This window comes from Balaenoptera ricei, chromosome 21, assembly GCF_028023285.1.
Source record: "Balaenoptera ricei isolate mBalRic1 chromosome 21, mBalRic1.hap2, whole genome shotgun sequence".
In the NCBI taxonomy this organism is placed as follows: Eukaryota; Metazoa; Chordata; class Mammalia; order Artiodactyla; family Balaenopteridae; genus Balaenoptera; species Balaenoptera ricei.
The window spans coordinates 31,759,183-31,774,466 of NC_082659.1; the positions used below are offsets into that span (position 1 = coordinate 31,759,183).

At 36.4% G+C, this 15,284-nt stretch overlaps 1 protein-coding gene across 1 annotated transcript in view; it reads right to left on the reverse strand.

Moving 5' to 3' along the window:
• The window catches only part of ADAM32 (ADAM metallopeptidase domain 32), a 193,975-nt gene that overhangs the window by 129,167 nt on the left and 49,524 nt on the right, over nucleotides 1-15,284 (reverse strand). The window contains exons 7-9 of the mRNA XM_059909354.1: nucleotides 13,060-13,128; nucleotides 9,469-9,540; nucleotides 8,867-9,033 (exon numbers count right to left, since the gene is read on the reverse strand). Of these exons, the coding sequence (XP_059765337.1) occupies nucleotides 8,867-9,033; nucleotides 9,469-9,540; nucleotides 13,060-13,128 (308 nt within the window). The remainder of the gene's footprint in view (nucleotides 1-8,866; nucleotides 9,034-9,468; nucleotides 9,541-13,059; nucleotides 13,129-15,284) is intronic.

Genomic DNA, 15,284 nt, shown 5'->3' on the forward strand with positions numbered 1-15,284 from the left:
GTACTCCTTAAATATGTATAATTTTTATTTGTCAATTATACCTCAATAAAGCTGTAAAAGAATAAAAATAATAAAAGCAAATATAGGGAAACTGAGGCAGAGAGCATCAATTGCCCTAGGGGACAGGGCTGAAGTTAAATGCAGGCAGTTGGCCTCCAGAGTTTAAATTTGAATCACTATGCAATATTATCTCAATAAACATTTGTTGAATAAAGGACAGATTGTAAAAGGTTAAAAAATTAAGCTTGCTATGTTCATTGTTCCTACTGTAGGACCTAAACCAGATTATAAATTTCTGGAGTACAAAGACCATAGAGAATTACTGTTATTTATCATAATTTCATAGTATTTATTCTAGGACATTACTCATATGCAAAGTATGTTGATGCATTAAAATAACATCAAGGGATCAAGAAGGGGTATTACTCAAGTTCAAGGAGGCTGACTGTACCATAATTTCTACATTTCTAATGGGTAAATTCTCTCACCAATTTCACTTATTACTGTAACAAATTTCAACATCCTATTAAAAGGATAATACATCATGTCAAAATTGAGATTGATTCTAGGAATGCAAGATGGTTCAAGGTTAGGAAATATATCACTATAATTATTTCTATTGAATGCCAATAAGAATATCTTAAGTCATCCCTACAAAAGCTGAAAGATTATTTTTCTTTTTTTTTTTAAGATTTTTTGATGTGGACCATTTTTAAAGTCTTTATTGAACTTGTTACAATATTGCTTCTGTTTTATGCTTTGGTGTTTTGGCCCTGAGGCATGTGGGATCTTAGCTCCCTGACCAGGGATCAAACCCACACCTCCTGCACTGGAAGGCGAAGTATTAATCACTGGACTGCCAGGGAAGTCCCTGAGATTATTTTTCAAATTGTTGGTACAGTATGAATCTATGAATATTGCCTTACTATTATTCAAGTTCTAAAACATGCATGTGCACACACACAGAGCCAAACCTACATTTTAGCCCTCAAAGCTAAAAAGTATTACTCAATGAGGTAACATTCCCTAAAATAAAGAAGAAAACAGACATGACCCATGTTACCATTATTACTACTACTAGTTAAAACGGTACTAAACTAGCCAAACAATAAGAACAGAGAAAGAAACTGAAAATATAAAAATAAAGAGAAAGAGATAAAACTACCTGTATTTGCAAATGGTATAATTATATGCGGGAAAAAACCAATGTAATAGACTTAAGAATGATTAAAAACAAAGAAATTTAGTAAGGCAATAGGATATAAAATCAATATGAAACTAAGGTAATTTTACAAACAAAAACAATATATAGTTAGCAGATAGAAGACACATTTACAACAGCAAACAGAAAGACAATATACCTAAGAAAAGTTATCAATAAATGTATAAAACCTATGAGAAATTAACTTCTGAATGACGAAAAACTGGAAAGACAAAATGTGAGGTGTGAAGACTAAACAGTTCTCTATAGCTCAATTTATAAATTTAACATAGTCTTAATAAATAGGAGCTAGACATGTTGATTCTAAAATTACCATGGAAAATAAATTTAAAACTTCCCTCATACCCATGAAGTGGGAAGGCCTTTCTAATTATGACTCAAACTCTAGAAACCATCAAATAAAAACCTGATGAATCCTGCCTTAAAAATAAAAGTATTTTGTATGGCAGTTAAAAAATACACACACAGGAAAAGCCAAGCCAAAAGACAAATTAAGAAAGAAAACTGGGGGGACGCAGAGAAGATGGCGGAAGAGTAAGACGCGGAGATCACCTTCCTTCCCACAGATACAGTAGAAATACATCTACACGTGGAACTGCTCCTACAGAACACCCACTGAACGCTGGCAGGAAACGTCAGACCTCCCAAAAGGCAAGAAACTCCCCCCGTACTTGGGTAGGGCAAAAGAAAAAAGAAATAACAGAGACAAAAGAATAGGGACAGCACCTGCACCAGTGGGAGGGAGCTGTGAAGGAGGAAAGGTTTCCACGCACGAGGAAGCCCCTTCGCGGGCAGAGACTGCGGGTGGCAGAGGGGGGACGCTTCGGAGCCGTGGAGGAGAGCGCAGCCACAGGGGTGCGGAGGGCAAAGCAGAGAGGTTCCCGCACAGAGGCTCGGCGCCGAGCAGCACTCAGCAGCCCGGGAGGCTTGTCTGCTCAGCCGCCGGGGCGGGCGGGGCTGGGAGCTGAGGCTCGGGCTGCGGTCGGATCCGGATCGCAGGGAGAGGACTGGGGTTGGCGGCGTGAGCACAGCCTGAAGGGGTTAGCGCACCACAGCTGTCTGGGAGGGAGACCGGGAAAAGGTCTGCAGCTGCCGAAGAGGCAAGAGACTTTTTCTTCCCTCTTTGTTTCCTGGTACGCGGGGAGAGGGGATTCAGAGCGCCGCCTAAACGAACTCCAGAGATGGGCGCGAGCCGCGGTTATCAGCGCGGACCCCAGAGACGGGCGTGAGACGCTGGGGCTGCTGCTGCCGCCTCCAAAAATCCTGTGTGTGAGCACAGGTCACTCTCCACACCGCTCCTCCCAGGAGCCGGTGCAGCCCGCCACTGCCAGGGTCCCGTGATCCAGGGACAACTTCCCCGGGAGAACACACTGCGCGCCTCAGGCTGGTGCAACGTCACGTCGGCCTCTGACGCCGCAGGCTCGCCCCGCCTCCTCTGTACCCCTCCCTCCCCCCGGCCTGGGTGAGCCAGAGCCCCCGAAGCAGCTGCTCCTTTAACCCCGTCCTGTCTGAGCAAAGAACAGACGCCCTCAGGCGACCTACACGCAGAGGCTGGTCCAAATCCAAAGCTGATCCCCAGGAGCTGTGCGAACAGAGAAGAGAAGGGGAAATCTCTCCCAGCAGCCTCAGAAGCAGCAGATTAAAACTACACAAACAACTTGATGTGCCTGCATCTGTTGAATACCTGAATAGACAACGAACCATCCCAAATTCAGGAGGTGGACTTTGGGAGCAGGATATATTAATCTTTCCCCTTTTCCTTTTTTTGTGAGTGTATATGTATATGCTTCTGGGTGAGATTTTGTCTGTATAGCTTTGCTTTATAATAGCTTTATTTTACTTCACTATATTATAGCCTCTTTCTTTCTTTCTTTCTTTCTTTCTTTCTTTCTATTTTTTCTCCCTTTTACTCTGAGCCGTGTGGACGAAAGGCTCTTGGTGCTTCAGCCAGGCATCAGGGCCGTACCTCTGAGGTGGGAGAGACAACTTCAGGACACTGGTCCACAAGAGACCTCCCAGCTCCACGTAATACCAAATGGCAAAAATCTCTCAGAGATCTCCATCTCAACATCAAGACCCAGCATCACTCAATGACCAGCAAGCTACAGTGCTGAACACCCTATGCCAAACAACTAGCAAGACAGGAACACAGCCCCATCCATTAGCAGAGAGGCTGCCTAAAATCATAATAAGGCCACAGACACCCCAAAATACACCACCAGACGTGAACGTGCCCACCGGAAAGACAAGATCCAGCCTCATCCACCAGAACTCAGGCACTAGTTCCCTCCACCAGGAAGCCTACACAACCCACTGAACCAACCTTAGCCACTGGGGACAGATACCAAAAACAACGGGAACTATGAACCTGCAGCCTGTGAAAAGGAGACCCCAAACACAGTAAGATAAGCAAAATGAGACGACAGAAAAACACACAGCAGATGAAGGAGCAGGGTCAAAACACACCAGACTTAACAAATGAAGAGGAAATAGGTAGTCTACCTGAAAAAGAATTCAGAATAATGATAGTAAGGATGATCCAAAATCTTGGAAACAGAATAGACAAAATGCAAGAAACATTTAACAAGGACGTAGAAGAACTAAAGAGGAACCAAGCAATGATGAGAAACACAATAAATGAAATTAAAAATACTCTAGATGGGATCAATAGCAGAATAACTGAGGCAGAAGAAAGGATAAGTGACCTGGAAGATAAAATGGTGGAAATAACTACTGCAGAGCAGGATAAAGAAAAAAGAATGAAAAGAACTGAGGACAGTCTCAGAGACCTCTGGGACAACATTAAATGCACCAACATTCGAGTTATAGGGGTCCCAGAAGAAGAAGAGAAAAAGAAAGGGACTGAGAAAAGATTTGAAGAAATTATAGTTGAAAACTTCCCTAATATGGGAAAGGAAATAGTTAATCAAGTCCTGGAAGCACAGAGAGTCCCATACAGGATAAACCCAAGGAGAAACACGCCAAGACACATATTAATCAAACTGTCAAAAATTAAATATAAGGAAAACATATTAAAGGCAGCAAGGGAAAAACAACAAATAACACACAAGGGAATCCCCATAAGGTTAACAGCTGATCTTTCAGCAGAAACTCTGCAATTTTTGCTGCGTCCCATAGGTTTTGGGTATATAAACTCTTAGAGTTTATATACACCTCTCTCTCTCTATATATATATATATATATACACCTCTCTCTATATATATATATTCCATCCATAAACAGTAGAATACACATTCTTTTAAAGAGCACATGGAACATTCTCCAGGACACATCACCTGGTAGGCACAAAACAAGTTTCAGTAAATTTAAGAATGAAATCATAGCAAGCAACTCTTCCAGCCACAACAGTATGAGACTAGAAATTAACCAAAAGAAAACAGCTGCAGAAAACAGAAACACGTGGAGTCTAAACGACATGCTACTAAACAAGCAATCGGTTGTTGAAGAAATTAAAGAGGAAATCACAAAATACTTTGAAACAAATGAAAATAAAAACACAACATTTCAAAATCTTTGGGTCACAGCAAAAGCAGTTCTAAGAGGGAAGTTTATAGTTATACAGGCCTATCTCAGGAAACAAGAAAAATCTCAAATAAACAACATAACCTTACACCAAAGGAATGAGAAAGTTAGTAGAAGGAAGGTAATAATAAAGAACAGAGAGGAAATCAATGAAATAGAGATGAAGAAAAAAATAGGAAAGATCAATGAAACTAAGAACTTGTTCTTTAAAAAGATAAACAAAATTGATAAACCTTTAGCCAGACTCATCAAGATAAAAAGGGCCCCAATCAATAAAATCAGACATGAAAAGGGAGATGTTACAATAGACACCACAGAAGTACAAAGGATAAGAGACTACTATGAACAACTATATGCCAATAAACTAGATAACCTAGTAGAAATGGACAAACTCCTAGAAATGTACAATCTCCCAAGACTGAACCAGGAAAAAATAAAAAGACCGATTAAAAGTGCTGAAATTGAAACAGTAATTTAAAAACTCCCAACAAACAAAAGTCCGGGACCAGAAGGTTTCACAGGTGAATCCTACCAAACATTTAGAGACGAGTGAACAGCTATCCTTCTAGAACTATTCCAAAAAACTGCAGAGGAAGGAACACTTCCAAACTCATTCCATGATGAGTTCTATGAACTCATCCTATGATGAGGTCATCATCACCCTGATACCAAAACCAGACAAAGATATCACAAAAAAAGAAAATTATAGGCCAATATCACTGATGAGTGCAGATGCAAAAATCCTGAACAAAACATTAGCAAACCAAATCCAACAATACATTAAAAGAATCATACACCATGATCAAGTGGGATTATCTCAGGAGACAAGGATAGTTCAATATCCATGAATCAATCAATGTGATAAACATTAACAAATTGAAGAGTAAAAGTAATACAGTTATTTGAATCAATGGAGAAAAAGTTTTTGACAAAATTTAACATCATTTTACGATAAAAACTCTCAACAAAGTGGGTAAAAAAGAACATACCTGAACATAATAAAGGCCATATATGACAAACCCACAAATAACATCATACCCAAGAGTGAAAAGCTGGCAGCATTACCTCTAAGACTAGGAACATGTCAAGGATGCCCACTCTCACCACTTTTATTCAACACAGTATTGGTAGTCCTAGCCACAGCAATCAAACTAGAAAAAGAAATAAAAGGAATCCAAATTGGAAAAGATGAAGTAAAACTGTCACTGTTTGCAGATGACATGATAGTATATATAGAAAATCCTAAAGATACCACAAAAAAACTATTAGAACTCATCAATGAATTTAGTAAAGTTGCAGGATACAAAATTAATGTAAAGAAATCAGTTGTGTTTCTATACACTAATAAAGTCTATCAGAAAGAGACGTTAAGAAACGATCTCATTTACAATCACATCAAAAAATTAAAAGACCCAGGAATAAATCTAAGCAACATGTAAAAGACCTGTACTCAGAAAACTAATAAAACACTGATGAAAGAAATTGAAGAGAATATAAACAGATGGAAAGACATATATGTTCATGTACTGGAAGAATTATTATGTTAAAATCTCATACAATCTACAGATTCTACAATGCTTTATCAAAATACCAATGGCACTTTTCACAAAATTTGAACAAAGAATACTGTAATTTGGATGGATCCTCAAAAGACCCCAATAGCTTAAGCAATCTTGAGAAAAAGAACAAAGCTGGAGACAACTCATTCTCTGATTTCAAACTATACTACAAAGCTATATTAATCAAAATAGTATGGTACTGGCAAAAAAAAAACCAGACACGTATATCCATGGAACAGAATAGAGAACCCAGAAATAAATACAAGTTTATATGGTTGATAATCTATGACAAAGGAGGTATGAACATACGATGGGGAACTGACAGCCTCTTCAATAAGTGGTGGTGGGACAACTGGACAGCCACATGCAAAAGACTGAAACTGGACCACTTTCTCACACCATATTCAAATAAACCTCAAAATGGATTAAGGAATTAAATGTAAGTCCTGAAACCTTAAAAAATCCTAGAAGAAAACATAGGAAATATGCTCTTGATATCAGTCTTGGCAGTATTTTTTATATCTGTCTTTTCAGGCAAGGAAAGCAAAAGCAAAAATAAACAAATGGGACCACATCAAACAAAAATGCTTTGCACAATGAAGGAAAATATCAACAAAATGAAAAGGCAACCTATTGGGTGGGAGAAGATATTTGCAAATGATATATCTGATAAGGGATTAATTTCCAAAATATACAAAGAACTCATACAACTCAACACTAAAAAATCAAATATCCTGATTTAAAAATGGGTAGAAGAGGGACTTCCCTGGTGGCACAGTGGTTAAGAATCCACCTGCCAATGCAGAGGACACGGTTTTGAGCCTGGTCCAGGAAGATCCTACATGCCGCGGAGCAACTAAGCCGGTGCACCACAACTACTGAGCCTGCGTGCCACAACTACTGAAGCCTGCGTGCCTAGAGCCCATGCTCCGCAATGAGAAGCCACCACAATGAGAAGCCCGTGCACCACAACAAAGAGTAGCCCCCACTCACCGCAACTACAGAAAGCTCACGTGCAGCAACGAAGACCCAACACAGCCAAACATAAAATATAAATAAATTAATTCTTAAAAAAGAAATTAAAATTTTTAAAAAATAAAAATAAAAATGGGCAGAAGACCTGAAAAGATAGTTTTCCAAAGAAGACATATAGATAGCCAAGAGATACATGAAAAGATGCTCAATATCACTAATCATCAAGGAAGTGCAAATCAAAACCACCATGAGATATCACTTCACACCTGTCAGAATGACTAGCATCAAAAAGTCTACAAATAACAAATTGATATATAGATTTACCTCTTTAAACATTTCAAGAGGTTGTTTGTGGGACTTAACAAATGTTTGCCGAAAGTGGTAAATTCATGGCAAAACTGGCTATCTAACTGGAAGAAAATTAAATTTTACTTCTCTTTTGTGTTATGTAAAAATTAGACTAAGATGTATCACAAATTTATTTATAAAAAATAATAATATTTATTCTTTAAAAAAAATCTGCAGACTAAAATTAGGGCTAGGAGAGATCTTCATCAAACAGGAAATCCAAAAAACAAAACCAAACAAATGAAAAAAACAGGAAATCCAGAAATAAGAAAAGAAAAGATTAACAAATTTGGCCCTATAAACATAAAAGATTTTATGGAGCAAAAAAAAATTTAGTATCTATAGTAAAATTATAGACATGGAAAAACGTATTTTTTATATACATAAACAAAGAATTAATATCTAAACATTCAATAAGCTCTTACAAATTACAACAAAGTTGTCAAATAACATGAAAAGGCAATTCCAGAAGGACAGATCCAAATGATCAACAAACATATGAAAAGATGCTCAAATCTACTAGTCTTTGGAGAAAGCAAATTAAAAAACGTTAACATCAATTTATATTCATCAGACTGGCAAAAAATGAAAAGAAACACAGTGCATTATTGGCAGAGATGTGGGGAAAAGATTAATCTTACACACTCAAAAGGAAATATTAATATTATCATGCCAACTTAAAAATATGTATATGCAGATTTATTGAACGACATGCTGATCATAATTGCTGGTAAATTTTATATGAATAAAATTATAAGTATACAGTTATAATTGATTGTTAGAAAACTAACATTTAAAAATAATGCAGAAAATTCAGTAGGATAAAATATTTTAACCTACTTTACCAAGGCTTTGATCAAAACTCATAACAAAGATATAAACTTCACAAGATAAATCCCATCTCTTTATGTAGTGATTAAGATTATAGGCTCTGGAGTTACAAACTGTGGGTTCAAAACCTAGACACACCAATCAAGAGTCCTTAGTTGGTTTAACCTCCTGAAATATCAATCTCCTCAATAGTAAGTGTTGATAAGCACAGAAGTAAATTTTAGCAATCTTCTTTTACTGTCTGACAACCAGAAAGAGAGCATGAGGTCTGAATGAGTGCATGATAATCAAAGTATGAATAGTCAGAAATGAACAACAATTCCCTAATTTAAGTTACATCAATATCACAAATCTTTGATTTCTAAGAAGACTGAAACATTATACTTACATGAATAGATATGCAATATCATGAGGCCTTAGGGTAAGATAAGACTTTTTCCATTCTAAAAATCTATGCAATAATTCATCTGCCTCACCAACAGTAGAGATCTTATTTTTATCTGACCACAATTCCAAAGATGACAGCACAATAGCAATTTTAAATGGGGTAAACATCTAAAAACAGAAGAGATAAATACATGAAAAAATTAATTTTTATGTTATTTTATAATAACCAAGAAATTAATTGAATGTTTTAACAAATCCACCCTCAATGTATATGGATAACTTTATTCAGAAATGCCACGTCAGCCATGGAGCAACTCAGTCCATGTGCCACAACTACTGAAGCCTGTGCGCCTAGAGCCCGTGCTCCGCAACAAGAGAAGCCACCGCAATGCGAAGCCCGTGCACCGCAACGAAGAGTAGCCCCCGCTCACCACAACTAGAGAAAGCCCACGCACAGCAAAAAAAGACCCAATGCAGCCAAAAATAAATAAATAAAATAAATAAATTTTTTAAGAAAAGAAATTGCTATGTCAAGTTAATGCAAATTATAATTTCAAAACTAGTACGAATTTTCCTAACTAGTATGAAAAGGAAAATACTTACTGAATTTACAAGGCCAATAATTTCGATGACTTTATTTGTTACCATCATGCTATCAGAGCCCAGGTTATCATACTGAAAAACAGAATTAATTTAAAATTTAAATATCATTTGTTATGTAATATGTTTGAGATCTACTCTCTCAGGTTGAGGCTGCTTTGGGGTTAGAACACTTCAAAATAAGACAGTAACAATTAAAATAGGAATATAAATTGCATCACTCACACATGCTACTATGTAAAATTGTATAGCCACTCTGAAAGATAGTTTGGCAACTTCTTTCAAAACAAATAATGGACCTAGAAATTGCACTCCTGGGCATTTATCCCAAAGAAGTAAAAACTGATGCTCACAAAAACCCATACGTGAGTGGAAACAACTCCTATGTCCTTCAATGGTTAACAGGTTAAACAAACTGTGGTACATTTATAACACAGAATATGATTCAGTAATAAAAAGTAACTGAACTGTTGATATATGGAACAGCCTGGGTAAACCTCATGAAAATTATGCTAAGTATAAACAAATCTCAAAAGGATACATACTATATGTTAACATTTATGCAATATTCCTGAAATCACAGATGGAGAATAGATGAGTGATTACCAGAGGTCAAGAAGTAAGGAAGTGGGGAGAGATGTGTGTGACTCCAAAGGGATAACACAGAGAGTCTTGTGATGGTACTGTTCAGTGTATTGGTCATGGTGGTGGTAGTTATGAACGGCTACATATGTGATACTTCCACATAAAACCACACACACATACACACACAAATGAGTGTGTATATAACTGCTGAAATCTGAATAAGCTCTGAAGAATGTGTCAATGTTAAATTCCTTATCTATAAAAAAACTCTCTAAGGTACATTATCCCTTGGATATTACACAGGACCCTCAAGTTCAACATATCCAAAACTACGCTCATTATCCTCCCTCAAAAATATGCTCCCACTTAGACTTCCACTTCTTTAGTGAATGCTCTTATCATTTATGACCTCCCACATTTATTATACTATATGTTCCGTGACAGCAAAACTTTTTCTGTTTTGTTCACTGCTCCATCCTCAATAAATAGAACAGTAACTGGCATCTAGGTGATGCTTAATATATTTATTAAATGAATGAATAAATCAAATCAATTTACAAGTTCTTCTAATTCACTCTCATTAGTAACTTTTAAAATTGTCCTTTCCTGTCTATTCCTAACACTATTAATTTGTAAAACTTCACCTTGATTACTGGAATAGTCTCTTAAACGCTTTATCTTACTCCAATTTTTACACCACCATTCCTGTCCCTACGCTATTGCAGAAATGATTCTAAATGTAAATATGAACACATCATTATCCTGCTTAAAATCTTTCATTGACTCTCTATTACCGTTAGGATAAAATCCAAATATCATGTCAATTCTTCAATTCATCTCTTTCCCTTTCCCTTCTTCAACCCTGTGTATTAATCATACTAAACTTCTTGCAATTACCTGAAAAGAACAATCTCTCATATTTATGCACCCTTGCAAAGAAAGGTTTCGCACTGAGTCTTCCCTGGCCCCATCCTCCCCCCATTGCCCAAACCAACCAAACCAGAACACAGCCTCCAACCATCTCCTTTACCAGGTTCTCACACTCCAATTCCCCTGCCCTAATCATCCAAGGGAAAGGTAGCAAAAAATGTGAAACAACCTCTATTCTCCAGAACCCACTGCAATTTTTCAAGTTAGCCAATGCTAAACCTGTTTACCTTGTTTCGCTATTCCTTCCCACAGAAATCACAATAAAGGCTCCTGCCATGTTTTCCTATTGCTCCCTCTGTCTCCTGACCTACTCTGGTGCTTCTCCATGTGGCATGATGTGGTATGCCCTTTCCTCCTGGTAACTGCGAATAACAAACTAACCTTCCAATAGTAATCATCTCCTGATCTGTTGGCATCAGCATACCTGAATAATAATAAAACCTACATTTTAAAACACCTACTTACATGCTCTTACAATACCTCAGGTTACAGCTGTGTGTCTCCATGTCTTTCTCCATTAATGCACTGTGTTTTTATAGTACCATAAACTTCCCTCAATCTGGCAGTGAATTCACTAGGCTACAACTGTGGATTTAAAATTTGTGAAGTGATTGAAGACATCACTATTCTTCTTTATATGCCCAATATCTAGTAACACAGATGTCATACTGGCTCAATGTTTGTTTTATTAAAGAATACATAAACATAAATATTTGTAAGAACATAAAAAAGAGATGTTTAATGAGCATTATATGGCTGACAAACCTGGCAATTTAGACAAGAAGCTTTTAAAACAACTCTCAAAATTTGTAACATAATCCTGAAACAAAATAATTTTCATAAACCAAAATATTCCCTGGAAATTTAGTCATCTTTACTAGAAATATCTCAACTTTCTCTTAAATGTTCCCTTGCCCTTTTCCCTAATACTCTAATAAGTCAAATATTTTAATATCCTTCTCCAAACCTCTCCTGTCTCTGACCCTCAACTCTGGCTTCCTGACAAGCTCTACAATACTATGAATAGAAATGGAAATTCACATTCTCTGTAGTATTCCATAGATGTGACAATCAAATACTTATCTTCAAAACAAAACCTGGAAAGTATATTTTATCCCTGTTTTCTGAAATCTTTGAAATACAGGAGAAATAAAACCACACCCGACTGAGTACAAACTGAGTTATCACCTCAAGGGTCTGAAGTTCAGAGATCCTCAAATTGTTTATGAGAATAAGGAATCTAGAGGTGCCTTTAGACTAGACTCAATCAGACTTGAGTCAACAGACTCAAACAGTTGAACCATTAAAAACCACTAAAGGGCTTCCCTGGTGGCGCAGTGGTTGAGAATCTGCCTGCCGATGCAGGGGACACGGGTTCGAGCCCTGGTCTGGGAGGATCCCACATGCCACGAAGCAACTGGGCCCGTGAGCCACAACCACTGAGCCTGCGCGTCTGGAGCCTGTGCTCCGCAAGAAGAGAGGCCGCGATAGTGAGAGGCCCGCGCACCGCGATGAAGAGTGGCCCCCGCTTGCCACAACTGGAGAGAGCCCTCGCACAGAAACGAAGACCCAACACAGCCATAAATAAATAAAATAAAAATTAAAAAAAAAACCACTAAAAAAAAATCTTGACATTTTAATGTAAGCAGTTCTCATAAATAGTTATACTATCATCGTTGCTGTGCCAATAAATATCTTACAGGGCAAAAGATTCTCTAGACTACATGCTGCTCTTCAAGTACCCTAAAATAAGAATTAAAGCTTAAAGAATTTCACTTAAAAAAATCACCATTAAAAATGTTTGTGGATTGAGAGGGGCCCTAAAGATGTGAAGTACCAGCAAAAAAAAAAAAAAAAAAATCATTTTGTTATGCAGGTTATGTAAAGATTTCAAATAAAACATTTCTGATAGAACTAATATAATTTTGAATATTTGATTCTTCAAATAGAAGATGTCTCCACTGTTCTCTGGGAGCGACATGGAAGTAAGAAGACTGGAATCTTTAAGTTCCTTTCTAGTTAGGGACAATCATACATTCATATCAAAATTCAAAAGCAAAGAAGAAGCAAAATACATACCAAAACTTTGTCCACCACGACATGCATTTCTACATAAAGAGGAATTAAATCTGAAACAGCTGATTCTGGCTAGAAAAAAAGAATAGCAGCATTTAAAAACTTAAAAACTTTCACAAATTGTTTATTCTGAACTTTTAAAATATTTTTCCACCTTTACTGAGTCATAGTTGAAATATATATATATATACTTAAGCTATAAGACTTGATGTTTTGATATACATATACAATGTGAAATAACTGCCACAATCAAGCTAATTAACATATCCACTCTCACATAGTTACTATCTTCTTTTTTCTTGTGTATGTGTGTGTGTGTGTGTGTGTGTGTGTGTGTGTGTGTAGTGAGAACACATAAAATCAACCCTCTTTGAAAATTTAAAGTTTACAATATTGCTAACTACAGTTACACTGATGTTTATTAAATCTCCAGAACTTATTCATCTTGCATAGCTCAAACTTTATATGCTTTGACCAACATTTCCCCATTTCTCTTTGTCTGCAGCCCCTGGCAAACACCACTGTACTTTCTGTGTCTATGAGTTTGACTACTGTAGATTCCAGTAGTGAGATGTTGCAGTATTTGTCTTTCTCTGTCTGGCTTATTTTACTAACAACATCCTCAAGGTTCATCCATACTGCCACAAATGGCAGGATTTTCTTCTTTTTAAGGCTGAATAATATACCATTATATATACATATAACAATTTACTTATCCGTTCATCCATCAATAGATACTTAGATTGTTTCCATATTTTTGCTATTGCAAATAATGCTTCAATGAACACAGAGGTGCATATATGTTTCAAGTTAGTGTATTTGTTTTCTACTAGGAAGATTTATGATTTCAGGTCTTACATTCAAGTCTTTAATTAATTTTGAGTTAAATTTTGTGTATGGTGTAAAATAGTGATCCATTTATTCTTCTGCATGTCGCTGTCCAGTTTTCCTAATACCATTTATTGAAAAGTCTGTCCTTTCCCCACAGTATATTCTTGGTTCCTTTATCATAAATTAATTGACCATATACGTTTAGGTTTATTTCTGTGTTCTCTATTCTGTTCCACTGATCTATGTGTCTCTTTTCATGCCAATATAATACTATTTTAATTAATAAAGCTTTGTAATATAGTTTGAAATCAGAGAGTCTGAAGCCTCCAGCTTTGTTTTCTTTCTCAAGATTGTTCTGGCTATTTGATGTTTGTGTTTCCATACAAATTTAAGGATTATCTTCCTATTTCTTTGAAAAATAGCATGGGAATTTTGATGGGGATTGCAATGAATATGTAGACTGCTTAGGGTAGTACAGAAATTTTAACAATCCTGATTCTCCCAATCCGTGAGCATGGAATAGCTTTCCATTTATTTGGGTCTTCTTCAATTTCTTTCATCAATATCTTGTAATTTTCAATATATAGTTCTTTTACCTCCTTGGTTAAATTTATTCCTTGGTATTATATCCTTTTTGATGCATTATAAATCGCATTGTTTATTTCTATTTCTGACAGTTTTTTATTGGTGTATATAAACACAACAGATTTCCATACATTAGTTTTGTATCCTGAAAATTTACTGAATTTGTTTATTAGTTCTAACAGTTTTTATGGAGTAGTTAGGGTGTTCTATATATAACATCATGTCATCTGCAAATAGTGACAGTTTTACTTCTTCCTTTCCAATTTGAATGCATGCCATTTCGTTTTCTTACCCAATTACTGTGGTGAGAACTTCCAATTCTATGTTGAATAAGAGTGGCGAAAGTGGGCATCCTTGACTTGTTCCTGATCTTAGAGGAAATGCTTTCAGCTTTTCACCATTGAGTATAATGTTAGCTGTGGGCATGTCATATATGGTCTTTATTATGTTGAAGTATGTTCCCTCTATATCCACTTTGTTGAGAGTTTTTATTATACATGGATGCTGAATTTTTTCAAACGCTTTTTCTGCACCTATTTAGATGATCATGATTTTTATCCTTCATTTTGTTAATGTGGGGTATCACATTAATTGATTTGCTGATGTTGAACCATTTTTTCATCCTTGCAATAAACCCCACTTCAGCATGGTGTATGATTCTTTCAATGTTTTCTTTTCTTTTAATGTTTTAATGTTGAATTTGGTTTGCTATTATCTTTTTAAAGATCTTTACATCTATGTTCATCAGGGATACTGGCCAGTTATTTTCTTTTCTTTCTTTTTTTTTTTTTTTTGTGGTATCCTTGTCTGGG